At 34.2% G+C, this 21,102-nt stretch overlaps 1 protein-coding gene across 1 annotated transcript in view; it reads left to right on the top strand.

Annotated features, from left to right (window-relative positions):
* LOC121739427 (protein dachsous) overlaps nucleotides 1-21,102 on the top strand; it is a 229,156-nt gene that overhangs the window by 203,549 nt on the left and 4,505 nt on the right. Inside the window, exons 3-14 of the mRNA XM_042131902.1 lie at nucleotides 2,695-2,872; nucleotides 4,236-4,709; nucleotides 12,344-12,516; nucleotides 12,657-12,886; nucleotides 12,976-13,162; nucleotides 13,272-13,695; nucleotides 15,354-15,701; nucleotides 15,789-15,943; nucleotides 17,085-18,159; nucleotides 18,321-19,041; nucleotides 19,128-20,248; nucleotides 20,644-20,934. Of these exons, the coding sequence (XP_041987836.1) occupies nucleotides 2,695-2,872; nucleotides 4,236-4,709; nucleotides 12,344-12,516; nucleotides 12,657-12,886; nucleotides 12,976-13,162; nucleotides 13,272-13,695; nucleotides 15,354-15,701; nucleotides 15,789-15,943; nucleotides 17,085-18,159; nucleotides 18,321-19,041; nucleotides 19,128-20,248; nucleotides 20,644-20,934 (5,377 nt within the window). The remainder of the gene's footprint in view (nucleotides 1-2,694; nucleotides 2,873-4,235; nucleotides 4,710-12,343; nucleotides 12,517-12,656; nucleotides 12,887-12,975; nucleotides 13,163-13,271; nucleotides 13,696-15,353; nucleotides 15,702-15,788; nucleotides 15,944-17,084; nucleotides 18,160-18,320; nucleotides 19,042-19,127; nucleotides 20,249-20,643; nucleotides 20,935-21,102) is intronic.

A 21,102-nucleotide genomic window follows, 5' to 3' on the forward strand; every position in this document is an offset into this window, starting at 1 on the left:
GTTTTAAACACTCTGTGTTAACGCGAATATGCAATAAATCTTATTGTGGCCATTCTTATCTCTCACTCTGAGGTAGCCGATAATATCCCGTGTCGACATGCTTGAAAATTTAAATATAAACAACTTAAGTACTCCACTATCGGCCTCGGATGTGCTATTATCTCCTGGCGTCATATTTTGAAATGCCGATAATGTGTTACTTATTGTGTGAAATACTGTCACATAGCTGTTAAATATTTCATTTGGTTGTTCTTTGCTGGGTGGAATTCAAAAATTATTGATTCGTCATTATATTTTAATTCAATCTACCTCATCTACCATTATTATAATTTACTTTTTTATAATATTAATTCAATCTAAACATTAAACTTTTTATACAGTCTCATTGGTACATCCTATTGCTCAATAGCAATATAGGGATTATGAAGTAACACCCATTTCATCCTATCCTATTGATTTCTTATGCAGATTTTTATTCAAATTTAAAAGTAAAATAAAATAATGTAACATGATCTTCTGCTACAACTACACACTTTTTCAAAGCCGCGCTACAACCTGTAAACAATGTAAAGCTTGTAAGCAGGCATTTAAAGAAATGCTTAATTCTTCAAGTTAAAAATATCATCATTAACAATCATTAATGACGTCAATAATTTGTTTTAATGAATGTCAACATCACAGGGATGGTAATATGCGATAATTCTAATTGACTTGTAAAAGAGCCTAAAATAATTCATACGAATAAAGACAACGGGGAAACATGTAAATGACTAATATCAGCATTTTGTTGAAATATCACTCAGAAATACGACTCTTCCACGGGTCACATAAGAGACATTTTACGTTGAACGAGGCTGCATTTGCGAGCGCAGCGATTTATCTTTTCCCTTGCGCTCAGACGCAATTAATCAGAAGGCGTTGTCACATGCATACTGCGACTCGCGTTACACATGACCATCATATCATTTCACAGATTTATGTACCATATTTCCGCTGCACAAGTGTTAAAGTCACTTACCTCATTATTGACAGTTACACATTAAAATGTCGCCGTCCGTACGGTGCAGTGATAAAGGAAAAAGATGATTTCAGGCTAATTATCGACAATGTCGTAAGCGTCGTCTTTTTGTCTCTTGACACCTTCTGTACTACTTTTATTCCCTTTGGTCGATCGAAATCATTTAAAAATGTCAATGTCATTATCTCGAAATCACTAAAAAGATTGTAACAAATAATGTTCTCGAACACATTAATCCAACCCACTCGATTAAAAAGTTATTTCAATATAAATTTTGGGTTTAGGGCCTTTTATTAATAATGTTTACATTCTACGATAATTGATGACAAAACTAATGACGATATTATTCTTCTATGAATATTTTAAGCCTAAGGGAAAATAAAAGGTATACTAGCTATGAAAAATTCGGAAAATAATATCATTGAGTATAAACATAGCTATGACCCAAAAACTCTACAATTTCATTGATCCGTACACAACAATTATTACGTAAATTATAACCAGTAAAAAATATTAAATGACTTACAAGTACCAATTTGCATTCACAACAATACTAACATGACACAAAAACTCGTTTGTATTTGCATATATCATTATAAATCCTAGGTTTTATCTAGATAGACCCCGGAAATTCATAATACGCAAACATGTCATAACAGCGAGACCCCACAGTAAGCGCGGAATTAAACACTACTAATTAATTACGGTTCTTATCTGGAAGGTCTCGACACTATTTGTAGCCAGCACCAATAGTGCAACAGAGAATTTAATACAATACTAATATTTTCAATAAAATATTTCTGTTTCCTCTTCTTACGAAAAGAACATCGTGATTCGTGAGTGCAGACGTTAAGACACAGTTTTTTTTTTATGAAATAAGGGGGCAAACGAGCAAACGGGTCACCTGATGGAAAGCAACTTCCGTCGCCTATGGACACTCGGACATCAGAAGAGCTGCAAGTGCATTGCCGGCCTTTTAAGAGGGAATAGGTTAATATAGTAAGGAAGGGAAGGGAATAGGGGAGGGTAGAGAGGGGAATAGGGTAGGGTAGGGATTGGGCCTCCGGTAAACTCACTCACTCGACGAAACACAGCGCAATTGCTGTTTCACGCCGGTTTTCTGTGAAAACGTGGTATTTCTCCGGTCGAGCCGGCCCATTTGTGCCGAAGCATGGCTCTCCCACGACAGTTTTTGTCCTTGCCCATCAATGATCAATTACTGTAACTTTGAATGTAGTGCAAAAGTTTTCAAAATGGATAATACAAGTAAACATAATATAAACAAATTATACGTTAAGGGCATGTCTCCACGTCACGACGTCGTCAACGTGGAACGGTGCGGTAACGTGGCACGGTTGGTTGACGTGACGTGTAAATTACCGTCAACGTAACGTAAAAGTCTTTTCTCAGGTCTTTTCTCTTCTCTTTTTCCGTTTTTAGAGTTCCGTAGTCAACCAGGACTCTTATAGTTTTAGTCTGCCCATCCGTCTGTCCGTCTTTTTTAAGAATTTATATACATTGGGCGATCTCTATTACAATTTAAATCTAGTTACATGTTATATTTTTTTTGTCGATACCAGCCTTTTATTTGTAATTATTTACATTACACCAGGAACCTATAACAGTACAATTACATTAAAACATAAATGTCTAATTTGGCTTGTACTTCATTTCAGATGTCAGCGATGGACCCCGACTGCGGAGTCAACGCCATGGTCAACTACACGCTCGGAGAAGGCCTGGCGAGACCCCAGTTCTCTGTTAAACCTGACACTGGAGAGCTCTGCGTGTCAGCTCCCCTGGACCACGAAGTCATCAGTGACTACGAGTTCCCAGTTATAGCAACTGATAGAGGTAAGTTTGTAAAAGGTTTTAAACATTATACCACCGAAGAAACTGATTTATATACAGTTGAGGGACCGACGTTATTGGGTCGCGTTACGTCAAACCCAGCCGAGAAATCGTGACTAACATTGAATTGACATAACCCTACCAAATGATGTGAGTTCGCTTTCTGTCTATGAATCAACTTCTCTGATAGTACATCGTAACGTCATCATAATTTCATCCACGCTTTATGAACATCATAAACGCAGTGTCGCCACATTAATATCAAAACAATAGACAACGTCCCCCATTCGTTATCAATTGGAAGCAATAAGTTCACAAGCGACACCATATCTCCATAAAATATGTCCAGTAAAAAAGATAGATGGAACACGCTGCCATTATTAACAAAGCAAATAGTGAATCGAGTATTACACTCTTAAAAGCTATACGAATGTACAAATCTGTGGGCCTATGCATAATAATATAGAACTTGAAATAAAACACCGGCGAAATGGCAAGGGAATAAATTCCGAAAGTATCGGCTCTTGTCCTTCCAACCTTACCTGATTTATGGAGCGAGAAGACCGAACTATTACTTTCTGTTTTTATTTCGTGCGGCAGCTTTGCACACGCTGAAAGGGAATTTCGGTAGTAACCGCGGCATTCGATAGTCCATTTGACGTATTTATATTGAGTTTATTTTCGATGCGAATACTTAGTTAACGTTGGTTTAAAACTTTATTGCCATCTTACAGTATAATATGAATAAGGACAAGTGCAATGCTTATGATTTTACAATATTCAGTTAAACAGTAAATACCAAGTTCTTTAATAAATAGGCTTAGTTAATATTCTTCTTTCACTACTACATCATAACTGATACAATGCGAGTCGCAGCTTTTATTATACTATGTATTTTACTGTAGTGTAATTTTATGATTTATTAATGTATACTTATTCGGTAAATAATAATAATCTGATAAAATTCAATGAGAATAACATGCAAAACTCGTATCTTTCTTTTTACTTACGAGAGTTTGTTTTTAAGAGTCGACCGCGTCTACAGATCACTTTTATAACAAATAGCATATGAGAAACATGTGAGAATATTTCTAAAGAATTTAATCACTTGACATTAATCAGTAAAATAATATTCTCTCTCTGTGTTCGAACTTCGAGTACCTACATTGTGCGCTGATGTTCTGAATAAATTATTTTGCGCCACAATTAAAAAACCTTAAGCGGAGTATAGCGAACGATCATTTTATTATCTTAAACATGTAGCGAAAATCCATTGACATCAGTATAAATCAAGCGGCTGTCAATTAAACATAGTATTACAACAATACACAGACAATCAAGGGACCAATTATTTATTTATTCGCAGGGGGCCTGTCGACGACCGCAATGGTGAAGATTCAACTCATCGATATAAACGACAACGTCCCAACGTTCAACGTGAAAGATTACAACGTTTCTCTGAAAGAAGGCAGAGCTTCTAGTGCAGATCCCATTGTCGCCGTGACGGCTAGCGACGCGGATTCGGGAAGATTTGGCACCGTAACATACAGGATCGTAAACGGTAACGACAACGACGTGTTCCGGATAGACAGAAGTAGTGGAGAAATATTTGTGACGAAGCCAGCGCTGATCCACGCCAATGGAAAGTTCGATTTGGAAATATCCGCGACGGACGGTGGTGGACTCACGGCTCCGCAAGCAGCCGTAGTTCACGTAAATGTCATGCCTGCCGGGATCGGATCGGCGCTTTTTGATAAGCCTCGGTACAATTTTCGAGTTAGAGAAGACGTCCGCAGCGGAACCATTGTTGGAAACCTGAAGGCAACAGCTGAAGATAGAGGTAAGATATTTCAATATATTTAGGTCGTAACTATTTTTAATAAGTAATTACACTTTGACCCAGTTAAGGAAAAGTTTAACCAAAATAAAATAATTAACATTAAACACCTCAAGAATTTACACAATATAGTTAACGTTCAAAGTATTTCCAACTTTATGGCGGGATTAAAAGGAATAATCCCGCTGGTCGGCTAGTTATAAATAAATTTAGAAATCTCCGTTCCCATTGTCCAATTCACATCATAAAAACCATAAACGTTGAAATTCAATTGCATCGCTAAAGATTAGACATACAATGCGCTTCGATAACGCTCTCTAAATAGAAAGCATTAAAAGTAAACAAGACGGACGTTTGGGATTACATACAAAGAAAATCACTTAGAGACAGAGTAAATATTAATGTTAGCTGGACTACTGGAGGCTCGAGTTACCTTATAGCTTCATTTTGCTTTAACAAATTTATTGAAATCGTACAACTTTTCAACTGATTTAATTTTAAAACTTTAGCGTTTAATCCTAAATGAAATATTGTCTACTCTACATACTCTATTTTTTTGGTTAAAAGGTTAATAAAAAGTAGACGTTGTCCATAATTTCAAATAAATGTTTCAAACTAAAAATAATCTTATGTGCTTTCCCAAAATTAAAAAAGTCTACAATTTTTTTTTTCTAAATTTCACCTAAATCGATTCAACGTTAAAAACATGAAGATTGCAGAGGTGACAGTCCGATAAATAATTTATCCATGCTCACTTTTTTATTAGGTACCGCTTAATTCGTCTAATAGGCATAATATAAATCTCCTTGTGACTTAGACCATACCCTGGAGTACGGATATCTATGCACAAAATACGTAATCGGCCATTGTCTGAGGGGTGGATCACGACTGTGTGATGAGCGACCGTCGTTTCCCTCGCTTCCACCTCGTTTATTTTACTCCTTATACTTTCTAATGTTTGAATAACTCTGTATTGTAATCGTCAACACACTTATAAATATTATAATAAGGAGCTTAGGAATTATAAGTCGCAATTTATATTATTTTACCGTTATCCGATTCGATATGAAATCGCAAGACATTTTCAAACGGTTTCCAGACTTAATTTTGCTTGCCGATTTGAAAGGTAACATTTATCCCACCAAAACATTAAATGTAAAAAGGAGCCAAGCAAAATATTACATAGCTATGCAATATATCTATCGTAAAAAGTTTTCAGATCACATTGTCGCTATAAAAACTAAAATAAAATAAATGATTAATGGGGGGTCTCATACAACAAACACATTTTTTTACCCTTTTTCGCTCTATATCCATAATGGTAAAAGTAAGGATTTTGAAAATTTCAGAAAATACTTAATTGTATTTCAACTTCAATAATAAGTAATAAAAAGTAAATAAACTTGTGATTTAAGGGGGGCTCCCATACAAATTTACGGTACGGAACCCTATGTACGCCAGTCCGACTCGCACTTGGCCAGTTTCATAATTTTTCCTTTCATTGTGGATAACGACCTACCTTGTTGCCAAATTTCAAGGTTCTAAGTCTGCTAGAAGTACCTTAGAATTTTGATGATCTGTCAGTCAGTGAGTGACAAAATGTAGTAACTTTGATCATCCGTAACTATTAAACTATTTATCTAAATGCTATGTAATTTGGAGGTTAAGCTAGTTTTAATACTTGCTCCTAGTCACCGAAATTCTAAATCCCTAGCTTTGTTAACATTGAAGATAATGGGGGTGTGAAAAAGTCGCGAACCGCTTCGAGAAAAGTATGCTACGGCCGTGCCTTTGCTAAAAAGCTTGGCTGGAGCACTGCCGTGCTCCCAGATAAAAGATACGTTTTGAAAATTGAAAATAAGTGATATTTGATTTGGTCAAACTACAGTTATGGTAACACAGTAACACTATAATATTAGGTAATATAATATGACGTGTTTTTGTTGAAAGTGTTTTCAGAATGAATGCACATCAAAACAGTAAAACAAATTAAATTCCTGCACAACATTAATTGTGATCAAATGCATAATGCATCGAGATTTATTTATCATTAAATCATCACAACTGCGAAGGATTTCTGGAAATTTGGTACAAAAAATAATTGCTTTGTGGCCGCGAGTATCTCGAGACGGAGAGATGTGTTAGTTAATACGATTGGAATTGTTGCAACATTGTATGGACCGAAATGCTCACGGGTACCGAGCGTTTCGACCATTCCAAGATAAATTCGTGGGGCGTTACCATTATCCGTAATCAATTTGGTTTTTGTATTTTTGACTAGACTTTGATTAATGTATTGTATTAATTTTTAATTGACCAAAATGACGATGCAATTCTAAATTTAAAAAAAAACTGTATTTATTTCAGTTCCAGGGTACTTATTCAAATAACTTGGTGCAAAACAAATCCCGTGCATTTTTATTATGTAACTCCGATCCCAAAACTATCTTACGCAACTTGACTAAGATGTCCTCTGTTTCTCTTTTAATCTCTTAGTTTAAATATAAATCTTATTCTGGTCTTATATCATACTGCATTTCAAGTAAAATTTCTAATGGAAGTATAGATTCATTTGAACATCGTTGCTAAATCAAAACGAGTCAATAAAGTAAATCTGCTATCTCACTCCGCAATGCGTTGTGTTTCGCTAATATTTATACAACTAGACTTTCTAAGGGCCTGCTCTCACACCGTTTCTGTCTCTAGGGTTTGTAAACTTATCGTGAATTGAATTTAAGTATTTTACTTTCCTAAATTACTTTTATCTTTATTTTCTCATTCAAAGACAATAGTTTTTAATTAAGTATTATAATAATAATAAAATTGCTTGTAGGTACAATGAACATAAAAATAAGTTTATTGAATCTGAAAAATTATATAACCTTAGCAGCAATAGTTTATTGTTAAAGTGCATATACCTATAGTAAAAACAAAAACAAAGTGAAAAAAGTGAAAAAACAAAACCTCATAATTACAATGTGGTGTTAATACTTTTTTCAGAATATTTTTCTTTTCAAAAGTATTAAATCCCTAAAAGCCCTACGGATGAAACTACGATCACAATAATTATTAACAAGGATCTAGTGTTACAGGTCGGTGTGATGTGGGACCGTTTTATTCGAGTCCACGTTTATTCTGTTGCAAGTCGGAACACTGTAAATCACTGAATTGCGAACTCCACCGTTATAGTACGTGGAGCACTTGTCTATGGGAATTCCATGGCTTGAGTATTGTTACACCGAGATAGCGGCATTTAAGATTCATAGTTTTAGCCGTTGCGTGTATCAAATGTACCTACCGATGGTACATTTCTATTAAATTATTACGAGCTGTTCATTGTTTCTTGCACTTTTATCTCTCGAATAAAGTCAACTGCATACTGATTTAGGGCTTTTGTTCCTCGTAGATACTCAAGTGCTAGTAGGTGATGCTTCCTCTTAAAAAAAATTGTCTTCGTCTAGCCGCTAACATAAATCATAATAAAATATTGACGTAAAATTCGTGACAATTATCTAATTGTAATTAATTGGAAATAATTCTTACGCGGGTATCGATTAAATAAATTATAACAAAAAGTCGCAAGTCCTCTACCAAATGCGAGAAACGTTTTGCGTTTTTATTTATTTTATTGTTATTTATAATATCGATAAATTGTAAAGCAATTAACCTCCAATCTCAGGGAGCAATATTGCAAATCAAATCAAGATTGAGGAAGATATAATTTAAAAATTATCCGGCATTGTATTGTTTTCGTATGGTGCAATAAAATTTATTTTAACATGTATAAGTATTACAATTGCATGTATCTACCATTGCTTTTTGCTGCTAATATAATGTCGAAGAGGAATATTTTGCAACTCAACTTCTTCAACATTATTGATTTGTAAAAATGTAAATAATATGAGGAGCGATATTGAAGTTTGCTTGAATTTTGAAAAAATGTAGTAACCGAGTTTTAATTTAAAAAAAATAATTACAGTAATATACTGGAATAATTACAGTAATAATTATTGTACAGGGCATGCAGCATGCAGCGGGGCTAAAATGGTCGCTTTGGAGAATCATGATTTGAATCATAACATGATTCATTTTTTTTTAAATAGCAAAATGCAACTCTGCTTGCAATTCATGTAATTTGTACAGATTTTACATATTTTGTCAGTTTGACAGTTTTGACAATTCATTTGCTGAATTGATTGAGAGGAATTGCTAAATGTGACCATTTTAGCTCCGCAGTGCTCGCGACCGCCTCACACTTAGGTCCCAGCCGCCGTCACACAAACCAGGCCGGACTTTAATTAGAAAGAGCACCATAATATTGAGCGTTGCCCAAACGCACGCCCCCGCTAGATTTATAGCCCGCCGCCCGCAGATACACATCCATTAATTAAAAATATATAAATTAATGAGCTCGGACAGCGTTGCGCTTCGTACGCTGAGAATAATTTGTTTCGTTACCCAAAGTAATATCCTTTGTGAATTTATATTGTGTATTATGTTCCCGTTTAAATGAAAATTAAGGCGGGATTTATATACGCGAAAGCCTCCTACGCGATAAGGTGTCATGCGTTCACACAACTAGGAAGGATTATCACTCCTGTGTAATCAACCTTTAAATCATTGAGTGTGGCGTCCGAGTGAATTATATAATTGAAAATCATAACGGGAACAATGATTCATTGTAACCGATGATTCCTAATGTTAGTCCCATAAATAGTACAATAATCTAAAATTATATGACTGGCAAAATTTAATATGACTGATCTTCCTTATGAAACTATGAGAACGGACTGAAGAAAACGCAAGCTTATCTTTGCAAAATATTTTTTAATTACTAGTTTTTCTTAATTATTTTAGTAATTTATTTAAAACAGATCATTAAAATAACTAATAGCCACTAATACCTTTTTTCTGTCGAAAAATCGATAATATGTGGTTCACGCTTTCTTGCAAGGCGACACGACTGAAAATTTGAAATTCAATCCCGAGAAATTCAAGGATACGCCTGGACCGCAACCGAATAAATTCAACCTCCAGCCGAGGTCAACAAACCGAACCCTCCACGACAGTTTTTGCCGGCCACTTCTATACATCTTTTTTGAACAGCAGCTCAATTATTTTCAACTTTTTACCCGACGTTATTTGGTCAGACCGGGGCTGAAATTGTTTACACGATTTATGTGTTAAAATGTTTAGTGTTTAAACGTTTACTCGCTATGGTTGTACTGCGTCACTGAGATTTCAAAATAATTGTTCCCGGGAACAAATGTTGAATACACCTGTCCCCTCGCTTGAATTCACAATTGGACCGTTTAACAACTAAGTGTAAGTTATTGCGGAGATAGATGTTCCTACAGAAGATTCTTTGAGTTCTTCGCTAAAGAGTGGAGAGTTGTTATGTTCACATTATTTATTCTTCTTTTTAATTTAGGCTGCGTGCATATTATAAATTGATAATAAGCGATGTTTTATTATTGCGATGTTTTATTATTGCAATCTTTAGAGGTGTTAAAGGGTCTGAGTTATCGAGAACTTAAATCCCGCCTTGGTGTTCTCTCAAACGCCCTTTAGAGATAATCGAACTTTCAGATAATTAATTCATTAAACTGAAATCGAGAATCGAACAATTCACATAGAAGATCTTTACAACTCTTAATTGAAACCAAATGGAGTCTCGTGAGCGAGATAATCGCGAGACCATTAATGATTTCAATTTAGAAGGGTATTTGTGAATATATTCCGAAAGAGAACAAGTAAACCACTGGTTATATTAGAATAATGAATTGATTCAACAGGGAGACAAAAGGTTAACAACACCTGACTCTCAATAAATTAGCGCTGGAGAAATTTCGCCGGCTCCATGTTAGCATTATTGAATATTTTGTAAGCGCTGCATTAGTTGCGCTAAAATCTATTGCCTCATCGCCTCCACTCTGCACATTGTACGAAGCTCGCTATTATACAAGCTAAATAACTGTACTTATTTGAATTAATCATAAATTGTTTTAAGTATTTAAGTCTGGCCTCGTTCGAAACCCATTTTGAAGCGCAGTATTGTATGTTTCCAATTCCAAATAGACAGAAGTAATGGAGTTGAGTGTTGACACATCTACTAAGTACGAACTTAAATAATTACTCACGTACCGCATGAAACCCTCATCTCCAGTAGATACTGTCAAATGGTTGAAGGAAATCTATTTTAAATTTTCAAGTACGTAACTGAAGTAAACAGTGCTCGTTTCCGTGAGAAATTTTCAATAACATTGTAATTATTTTACAAATTAAAAATATGGTAATTTAATGAACCTTATGCGGCCATTATTTTAAGGGTTCGCAAGTTATGAGACAGATCCTCGGTTTAAATAAGTCCAAATCAACCTGTATCATGACAGACGCCACACAGGTTTCGATCGTTTAATTGGGTGAATACATAATAAGTTTTTTCGGTTCGACGTCGATCAAAATTTTGCTTTAGCTTGTTGTAATGGGTTTATACATAGAAACGACTTTCAATTCATGCTCTTAGTTTTGTATTTTTAGAATTTACATTAAAATAATGATGAGTAAATTAAAAATAGTGATTTTAAAAAGTGCAACACAATCTAAAACATTAAAATTTTGTAGTAATTCTTTAAAAGTGATTTTTTTAATCTAATATTATGTTCCGTAGATATTTTTAAGTAAATAGCTATATTTCAAACGTTAAATCCATAATATATAATCTTGAAAGGACAGGAGGGCGCGGGAGTGCCGCAGGGGGGGATACTTGGACCAGTTACAGAAACAAAGACTGCCCGGCATGTCGCCGAATAAGACCGTATATCAATCTCATTGCGTCAACTGTCCTGCCGAAAACGACCGGCGAAAAAGCGAGCCCACAAAAACGAAGTCGAGACGAAAAAAATATACGACAATGAATCGCTTATACTGTGAAAAGTGCCAATTAAAATTTGATAGATATAAAGCGGTTTTCAACTGTCGAAAAGCTTCTGTTTTCGTAAATAGATGGTTTTAAATGTACATAAATATGTCAAATGCACTAACCAGGTACCCGTCCAATTATTTTCATTAAGTATTTATTATAGCGGTGTGTTTAAAAATATTATATTTCAATAATCTGTCTCCTTATAACTATAAAATTTTACGAATAATATTATGCATATAATATTTCTCCGTCGTTGAAAAAGACAAACCTATATTCACAACCTAAACTACTGTAGACAATTCAACGTCAGAAAGTAAAATGATAGGAATACATAAATATTTATAGCTACCGTAAACAGCAGAACGGCCAATTTTGCTGCCATAGGCACCCATAATCTTGGAAAATTGAGACGCGTTGAGTCAGTCATATTTGGACACGCAGTTGTTTGCTCTTGTTTACAATTTCATCTGTTCTATTTATGTCTTACTTATTTGCAGAAAACTTATAGTTATAATTTAATTGTTATAATGTACTTAATATTGATTTGTATACTTTATTACTATCAATACATTTATTTTAATTAGTTGTAGATTTACGAACATAATATTATGTTAATTAACTTTATTAATTTAATGTATTAATACATTAACGGATTTAACTAACTTGAAATATTTGTTACATTTTTAACTCATTGCGTTAATTTTGTTCACAGGTAAACAACTAGTGCGCTATAGTATTGTATCTGGAGACAGCCATCTTTTCGCCATTGAACCACACACTGGAACAATAAAAACTACAAATCAATTGGATCGAGAAACGAGTGCATCATATCTACTGAACGTCCACGCTGCTATAGGAAACTCCGCCAGCTATGACCAAACCCAGGTATTACTGCTACTCTTAAAATGAGTATTCAAGTGAAAGAAAAAAAAATAGCATTAAGAACTAATAAAATAGCTAAAAATATGAAACCATATTTAAATTCTTGAAAATTATAATTACATCTAACATAACAATTATTTCAGGTGCAAATAACTCTGGAAGATGTGAACGACAATGCTCCGGAATTCGGGACATCGTCAGTAAGGGTGTCCGTAGCTGAATCTGCTCCGATCGGCTCTGTGGTATATGCTGCACGAGCAACTGATCAGGACGATGGGAAAAACAGTCAAATAACATACCACCTTGTTTCGGCTACAGGGCCTCCTAACACATTTGCTGTTAATCCTCAACATGGTCTCGTCACATTACTAAGGTATTTATTTTAATTCATTGTTATCACAATATGTAACCTATTGTATTGTTCATTCACATGTTCTATATCAACGACCTGATTTTTTATAGGGCCTTGGATTATGAAAGTTTGGTTCGTCATACCCTCATCATATCCGCCAGGGATGGAGGCGTTCCTCCCCTCAGCTCAAATCTGACCCTTGTTGTGGACGTGCAAGATGTCAATGATAATCCACCTGTATTTGAGCATAGCACATACAGTGTTAATGTTCTTGAATCGGAAAGTCTAAAAACAAAGGTATATAGCGTTATGTTTTTCGTTAATTAATTTTTAAATTAATGTAAAATATTTTTTTAAAAATATCTAGAAATATATTTAAAACTGATAATGCATTATCATTTTACAGATTCTAGAAATCCAGGCAATAGACAAGGACACTGGAAACAATGCACGTATAACATATCGGGTCGTATCAGAGAATAATACAAACGAAGAGCATTTTAAAGTGGAACCGTCCTCAGGTTGGGTGTACCTCGCTAAGTTGCTCGACAGAGAGACGATATCTACACATAAAATGACAATAATGGCTACAGACAATGGAATCCCGCCACTGTCAGCGAGTGCCAGCCTTATTGTCAACGTAGTAGATGCTAATGATAATGATCCAGTTTTCTCGCAAACTACCTATGAGTTTCAAGTTGAAGAGAATCAACATGCCGGTGCATTTGTAGGCAAGATAATAGCGACTGATGCAGATTTGGGTGATAACGCAGTACTAAGATACAGCCTTTTTCCATCGAATACGAGTTTCATTGTGGATGCCATAACGGGTGAGTAAATAAAAATACTGAAGCAGACAAATATTTAAATCAACGATGCGCCGGCTACTATAAATAAAAAATTATGTTTTAAACGTATTGCTGACTTTTTTATTTGTCAATGTTAAAATAACATTATCGTTATTTAATAAATAATAATGTATTAATTGGTAGTTTACTTAATTATAGCACAGCACTCTATGAAAAAGTAGCATTTTAGAGTGCCTACTTTTACTCTACATTGCAAATGTTCTACATAATATTGAAATTCTAAAAGCGAGAGACAATGCAATTCACCGTAATTTAAATGAAGCCCTTGTCAAATATTTGATTATTAAAGAATTATCCTTGCAGTCAACATCTCGACTGTATTTGCTTTACCGGCACCTTTGAAAGTTAAAACCCGAAGTATGTTTTGACTTAAGACTCGTCGACTGAACAAACAGATTCGAATAAACAGAACCACATTAATACTTGCACAAATTAAAGAAATAGGGAGCATTTTTAAGTCATTGTTTGCTTAACTTTACATGAATATTGAATTCCATTATGGTTCTTCTAGACTGTGCTAACAATCATAATATTAATAATTATTTTTAAATACTATTTCAATGCCAAAAAGAAAACTGACTTCTTTATATCTCTAAGAATATTTATTAATAAGAATAATAATAAGAATTTTAAGATTTATTATAAAAAATATGTGTAATTTTCAAAGTACGAACTAGATTTCTAGATAATATTATTAACCATTAATTAATTACAGATGATTATCTTAATCGCGTAAATGTTACGGGTGAATAAAAGGATCGTTGGCTCGTTATCACCTATAATTGACCGATGAATAGGGGACCTTTCCATCTCAATTTGGCTTATCGATCAAGCGGCTAGTTAGTGCAACCTTACTGATCCGATCCTGTGGGTCAGCAGACCTTTAGGATCGTAGATATGCTTAAACTAGATCTAAGATATTTAGTAAAGCTATGTTTTTTTATTCATACACAATAATATATTGCACTAAATTAGTATTATTGGTTTTAAAACTTTTAAAGATTTATTATAAATTCAATGTATTTTTCGAGATTAAAAATTTATTTGCAAATCTCTATTCAGAAACATTACCTTTAATGTAATATCTAATTATGTACCAAAACCTTAAGGGATCGTCTGTCAATAGGGGTATTCAGATTTCAACAGGTGCTTTTTCGGTTCGCGATATTCTGTCTCTTATGTCCATAACTCGCTCGTAACTCGTTTTATTTGTCGGCACTTCTGAGACGGCGTTTGACGCCGAATCGAGGATACTGGATTCAATTTTTAATGCCAATTATTGGGCACATTACCACATAAGTTAAAACGCAGAATATTTAAGTGCTAACTTTCCTTTTATGTTTTGGGAAATAACTTTGATGATACGGAATAAGAATTATTAATTGTTTTTAAACCTTGTATAATATTGGCGCTTATGGCTTCAAAATGATAATACATATTTGAAATGTAATAGATATTTATTCGGACAGTAAATTGTAAAAAAAAATAATAATATTTACACATAATATTGCGGATATTTCAATATTTGCACAGTTCTACACAACAGTGTTGTATTCTTAAGTAAATTTTGTCGACTGCTCAAAATATATAATATTAACCATTGAAACATTTCTTTACAGGTGTTATTACAACAAAACACGCTCTGGATAGAGAATATAAAAGCGCCTACTCGTTGTTTGCTGAAGTTCGTGATCAAGGCACACTTCCAAGATCAAGTAGAGTACCAATATATATTAAAGTATTGGATGTAAATGATAACTCGCCTGAAATTATTGATCCACGTGAAGACGTTGTCAGTGTTAGAGAAGAACAGCAGCCAGGTGCCGAAGTAGCTCGGGTTAAAGCAATAGATAGAGACAGTGGAGTTAATGCGTCTATAAAATACTCCATTTTAAATGAAAGAGATTTGGATGGATATGGTGTATTTGTGATTGATTCAACAACAGGAGTAATAAAAACCAGTACAGGTTAGTTAAATAATTTAATAATTTTATTAAAATGGTTATGGTATGGTGATATAGGTACGCATGATAATATTTTATTTTTTATTTTAGTTCTTGATCACGAAGAGAGATCTATTTATCGACTAACCGTAGCAGCGACAGATGGTGGCAAACCTCCAAGGCAAACAGTAAGACAACTGAAAGTTGAAGTTTTGGATTTAAATGACAATCGACCAACATTCACAAGTTCAAGCTTAACGTTCAAAGTAAGAAATTAATTTGTTTCCCATTTTTAGGGTATTTATATTTATCTTATGACTGTATTGTCAGCTTATTGCTTAAGAAAATTGAGAACAACGTCTATTTATTAAGTACTAGATACCGCCCACAACTGCTTTCGCGCTGCAAATTATTAGTAATAAAATTATACAAAGATTAACACTAGAGTGATAAAACTTTAGGCTGTGTAAAGGCTCCCTAAATTGAGTTAACTGTGAAAATAGCAGCGCTGAAAGAGGTAACATATTTTTTGTTACACCTTGTATGTAGTTTTTACATACAAGGTACATACAACAACAAATACCACGCACTTGAAATTTTCACAAAATCCTCAATTATAATAATTAATAATAAAATAATAATCGGCCAAGTGCGAGTTGGACTTGCTAAGGGTTCCGTACAGTTGTAGAGCAAAAATAAGCTAAAAATGTGTCTTTTGTATGGGTGGCATCCCCTTAAATTTTTATTTTACTTAAATATTATTATTAAGTATTAGGTTCACATAATATATTTAAGGCTATTATGAAAATTGCAAGTACCTACCTGTTACCATTATTGAAAAAAGCAAAAAAGCCCAAAAAGTCACGTTTGTTGTACTTATGGGCTTAATTATTTTAAAAAATCTGTTTTCAATATTTGTTGTTATAGCAGCAACAGAAATACATAATCTGTGAAAATTTCAACTCAACGGAGACAGACCGACCGACAGACATTGAATTATTCTTAGTAATAGGGTCCCGTTTTTACCCTTTGGGTACGGAATCCTAAACATTAAATAAAAATATATATTTAAGGGAAATCCCATAAAAAACACATTTTTCACCTACTTTTGCGATACCGGAACCCTGCGTGCGCGTCCGACTCGCACTTAGCCGATTTTTTTATAAATTGTTACCACCGAATATTATTCAGGGTTTTTAAATTAATGTCCTGTTCCGAAGCTTAAAACATTACACCCTTCCTATTTTCTAAAATTTTTCTAAATAAGCTCAGCGGTTGAAATATAAAAAATACAGACAAACTTTCAAACATTTTATTATATTAAATAGGTATAATATTATTTTACTATCGTATCATGTTTTGTTTGTCTGTTGACTATGGCAATTCATAATAAATTTTTCTTTGCAGGTAAAAGAAGATGCAAAAATCGGGGACATTATTGGCATGGTGGCATGTTATGAAAATGATTTAAGTGACAACTTTATAAGAAGCGAAGAAGAAAGACAGATTTCATACCTCCTTATGCCTCTTACTTCGGATCATTTTACTGGCACTTTTGAAATTGATAGAAAAACTGGATCTCTTGTTGTCGCCAGACAATTAGATCGAGAAATTCAAGATGAGTACAGACTTGAAGTAAGAGCATTAGATACATCTGCTACTAATAATCCGCAAAGTAGTGCAGTTACGGTGAGGATAGAAATAATTGATGTCAATGACAATGCACCGGAGTGGTCAGAAGATCCAATAAATATCGAAGTTTCTGAGAGCATACCAGTAGGCACGATCATATACAACTTTACAGCTAAGGACGCCGATGCGGGTGTAAATGGTGATATAAGTTACTTTATTATATCAAATACACCGTCCATAAAAACTACTTTTGGCTTAGATCCCCTAACTGGATCATTATCTTTGATATCTACTCTTGACTATGAATCTTTAAAAGAATATTGGATAGTGGTAGAAGCTACAGATTTAGCTACAAATCAGTCGGAACGCTTATCAACGTCAGTCACAGTTCACATATCTGTAACAGATGCAAACGACAATACTCCTAAGTTTGTATCGTCTAATAAAATTTCTGCAACATTAAACAATTTATCTGGGATTATCTACCAAGCTTTGGCAGTAGATAGAGATTCTGGAGATAATAGCCAGATATCGTACTATATATCAGGAGGAAATGAACAATCAATATTTTCAATTGACTATGACAGTGGTAAATTGACACTATCTAGAAAATATATAACAGAACAAAATAAAATAAGGCCAGGTCAATATAAACTAAATTTAACCGCTTCCGATCACGGAACCCCTTTCGCAAGACGAAGTCATATGACCTTAATTATTGATTTACACGAATCAAATAATATACCACCTAGATTTAGTGACACAATTTATAAAGCCAATATAAGTGAAGATATTCGGCCAGGCAGTTTCGTCACCAGACTATCTGCAGTATCTTCTAAGGGTAATCTAGGTAAGCCCTTATATTTTAAGCTTCATTTTTAATTAGTTAGCTTATTAGCACACATTTATTTTTCTGCGTGAATATAATTGTGATAAAATAAAATGATTTCAAAATTATTGATTTTGTTCGTATGTGATATTATGAGTAACTAAGGAAAATGCTTATTTCAGGAAATTTAAGTTACTATATACCAGAAGGAGTAGTGGATGGCAAATTTGAAATAGACGCGAAACTTGGCACATTAACTGTAACGAACAAATTAGATAGAGAAGAAAAAGACTACTATATGTTTCCAGTGTACGTCACGGATACAACAACTTTCCAGTCCATTGCAAATTTTGATGTAGCGACAGTTTTAATCAACGTTCTTGACGTTAACGATAATCCACCAAGCTTCAAGAGTGGCTCGTGTTACACATTGACTGTGCCTGAGAATAATGAACCAGAAATTATTCACACAGTAACGGCTATAGATCAAGATATTGGTGCTAATGGAGTAATAACCTACAGTATTATCTCTGGAAATAATGGAAACAAATTTTCTATCGACGCAACTACTGGAAAGCTGACAGCAAAAACTTTGGACAGGGAAACTCAAGCTAGATACGATCTCACTATTTCAGCCTTTGATCACGGCTCACCTATAGCATTACAAGGGTCTTGTAATTTAACAATTGTCGTTGAAGATCAAAATGACAATGATCCCGTATTTGACACTGCCCATTATTCATCAGCAATTCCAGAAGACTCCCCAATTGATACATCTATTGTTAAAGTAAGAGCTACAGATGCTGACTTAGGACTGAATAAAAGAATAGTTTACTCACTAGCGAATGAGAGTCAAGGTCTTTTTAGAATAGATAATAAAAGTGGAATCATATATACAACGGGGTAGGTTTTAATTCTTGTATTTTTTATTTAAAAAATTAATTCTTATTGCACAAAAACTCAGAATTATGTGTATGTTTTTTTTTCAGATACTTCGATAGAGAAAAAGTGGGCAAATACCAATTTGATGCAGTCGCAACTGATCAAGGACGTTACTTAGCCAGATCCCAAAAGGTCCCAGTAGAAGTTACCATAATTGATGTAAACGACAACAAACCTATTTTCAAAAAATTTCCATTCAAGGAACAAATTGCAACTCTTACTCCTCCTGGGCAATGTTTACTTACCGTGTCAGCAACCGATAATGATGTGGGAATTAATGCAGAAATTTTGTATGAGCTAGTAGATACTTCTTTTCACAAGTTTCGGATTAACCCAACGACTGGAGCATTAACAGCTACACAAAGCTTAGCCAGTGAAAATGGGAAACTCATACATTTGCAAGTGATAGCAAAAGATAAGGGTAATCCTCCACAAAGCACTATAGGTCTAATTGAACTGCGAGTAGGTGACTTTTTTGATCAGAATCTTAGCTTGAATTTTCAATATCCGCTTTATAATGTTACCCTAGACGAAAATCTTCCGTATGGCAAAGAAGTAATACAAGTTATAGCGTTAAGAAACGATGGTAGAAGACAAAAAATATTTTATGAAATTGGCAGTGGTAACGACAATTTTGCTTTGGAAATAGATTCAAACACTGGCGTCGTTAAAGTTAATAATTCAGCTGATTTAGATTTCGAAACAAATCAGTCGCGACATTTTGTTGTCATAGCTCGAACTGAAGGGTCGCCACAACTTTATGGGTATTGTGATATTATAATTAATTTGATAGATCAAAATGATCATGCGCCTAGATTCAAACAACAACAATATATGGCTAATGTTTTGGAAGGAAATGCTAAAGGCGAATTTGTGGTACAACTAGCTGCAACTGATGAGGATCAAGGAGCCAACGCCAGAATATTATATCATATTGTAGATGGAAATCATGATAATGCTTTTATAATTGAACCTGCCTTCTCTGGTTCTGTGAAAACAAATATAGTTTTAGACAGAGAAATACGTGAAAGCTATAAATTAACTGTAATCGCAACGGATGAAGGAAACCCACAAATGACCGGAACCGCTACGTTGCGAATCAACATAGTGGATGTCAATGACAACCAACCTACGTTTCCGCCGCCAAGAACCATCTCAGTATCAGAAGGTAAGTAGTCGACATCAGTCTTATTTCAAAAGTATTTTCCATTCGTGTTTCACATTCGTATTGTTAGAAACAAAACTCCTTTACGACGAAATAGCATTTTACATAATTTGTGCTCGCGGTCTCGTAACTGGATTTCCGATTCCAATACAGAGATAAAATAAAAGAGACTCTTTTAGACTCAATATTTATTGGACGGTATTACATTTTTTTCGAGTGCATATTTTAGCGGTGCCTCCCAGAACAACGGACCTTGTATTCGTTTTTTATTTTGTTTGTTTTTATATCATTGTACTGTAGCTCGGGTTTTGTCAAGCGACTCTTATTTTGTGAATCTTAAAAGTAGCAGAGAAGGTAGCGAAAGCGTCGATACACATTTTTATTTTGTTTTTCTGCAGGAGCGGAAATCGGGTCTGTGCTTACATCTGTTACTGCAAATGATGTCGACACGTTCCCGCCTTTGAAGTATGCGATTCTTCAAGGAGATAACACGTTTTCTATAGACAGATATAGCGGAAAGGTTGTCTTGAATAAGGAACTGGACTTTGAAAACGTGAACTTGTATCAAATAAATATTACTGCGTCTGATAACGAGCATGTTGCCAAAACGACGCTAACAATAAAAGTTAATGATATAAATGATAATTCCCCTATTTTCGACGAAGTATTTTACAACAGAGTTTTACCAGGTGAGTAGATAAGATATTTTATGATCTTCTAATATGGTATCTAATTTAGTATCTTCTAATAATAATGTTTTAATTTGTTATGGTAAACCAAGATGTTTGTAAAATTACTATTATTTTACTACAAAAGAATGAAGCACTTTAAGACATATAAAATAATAATTTTATATT

The sequence above is a fragment of the Aricia agestis genome, chromosome 2, assembly GCF_905147365.1.
Source record: "Aricia agestis chromosome 2, ilAriAges1.1, whole genome shotgun sequence".
NCBI classification, from domain to species: domain Eukaryota; kingdom Metazoa; phylum Arthropoda; class Insecta; order Lepidoptera; family Lycaenidae; genus Aricia; species Aricia agestis.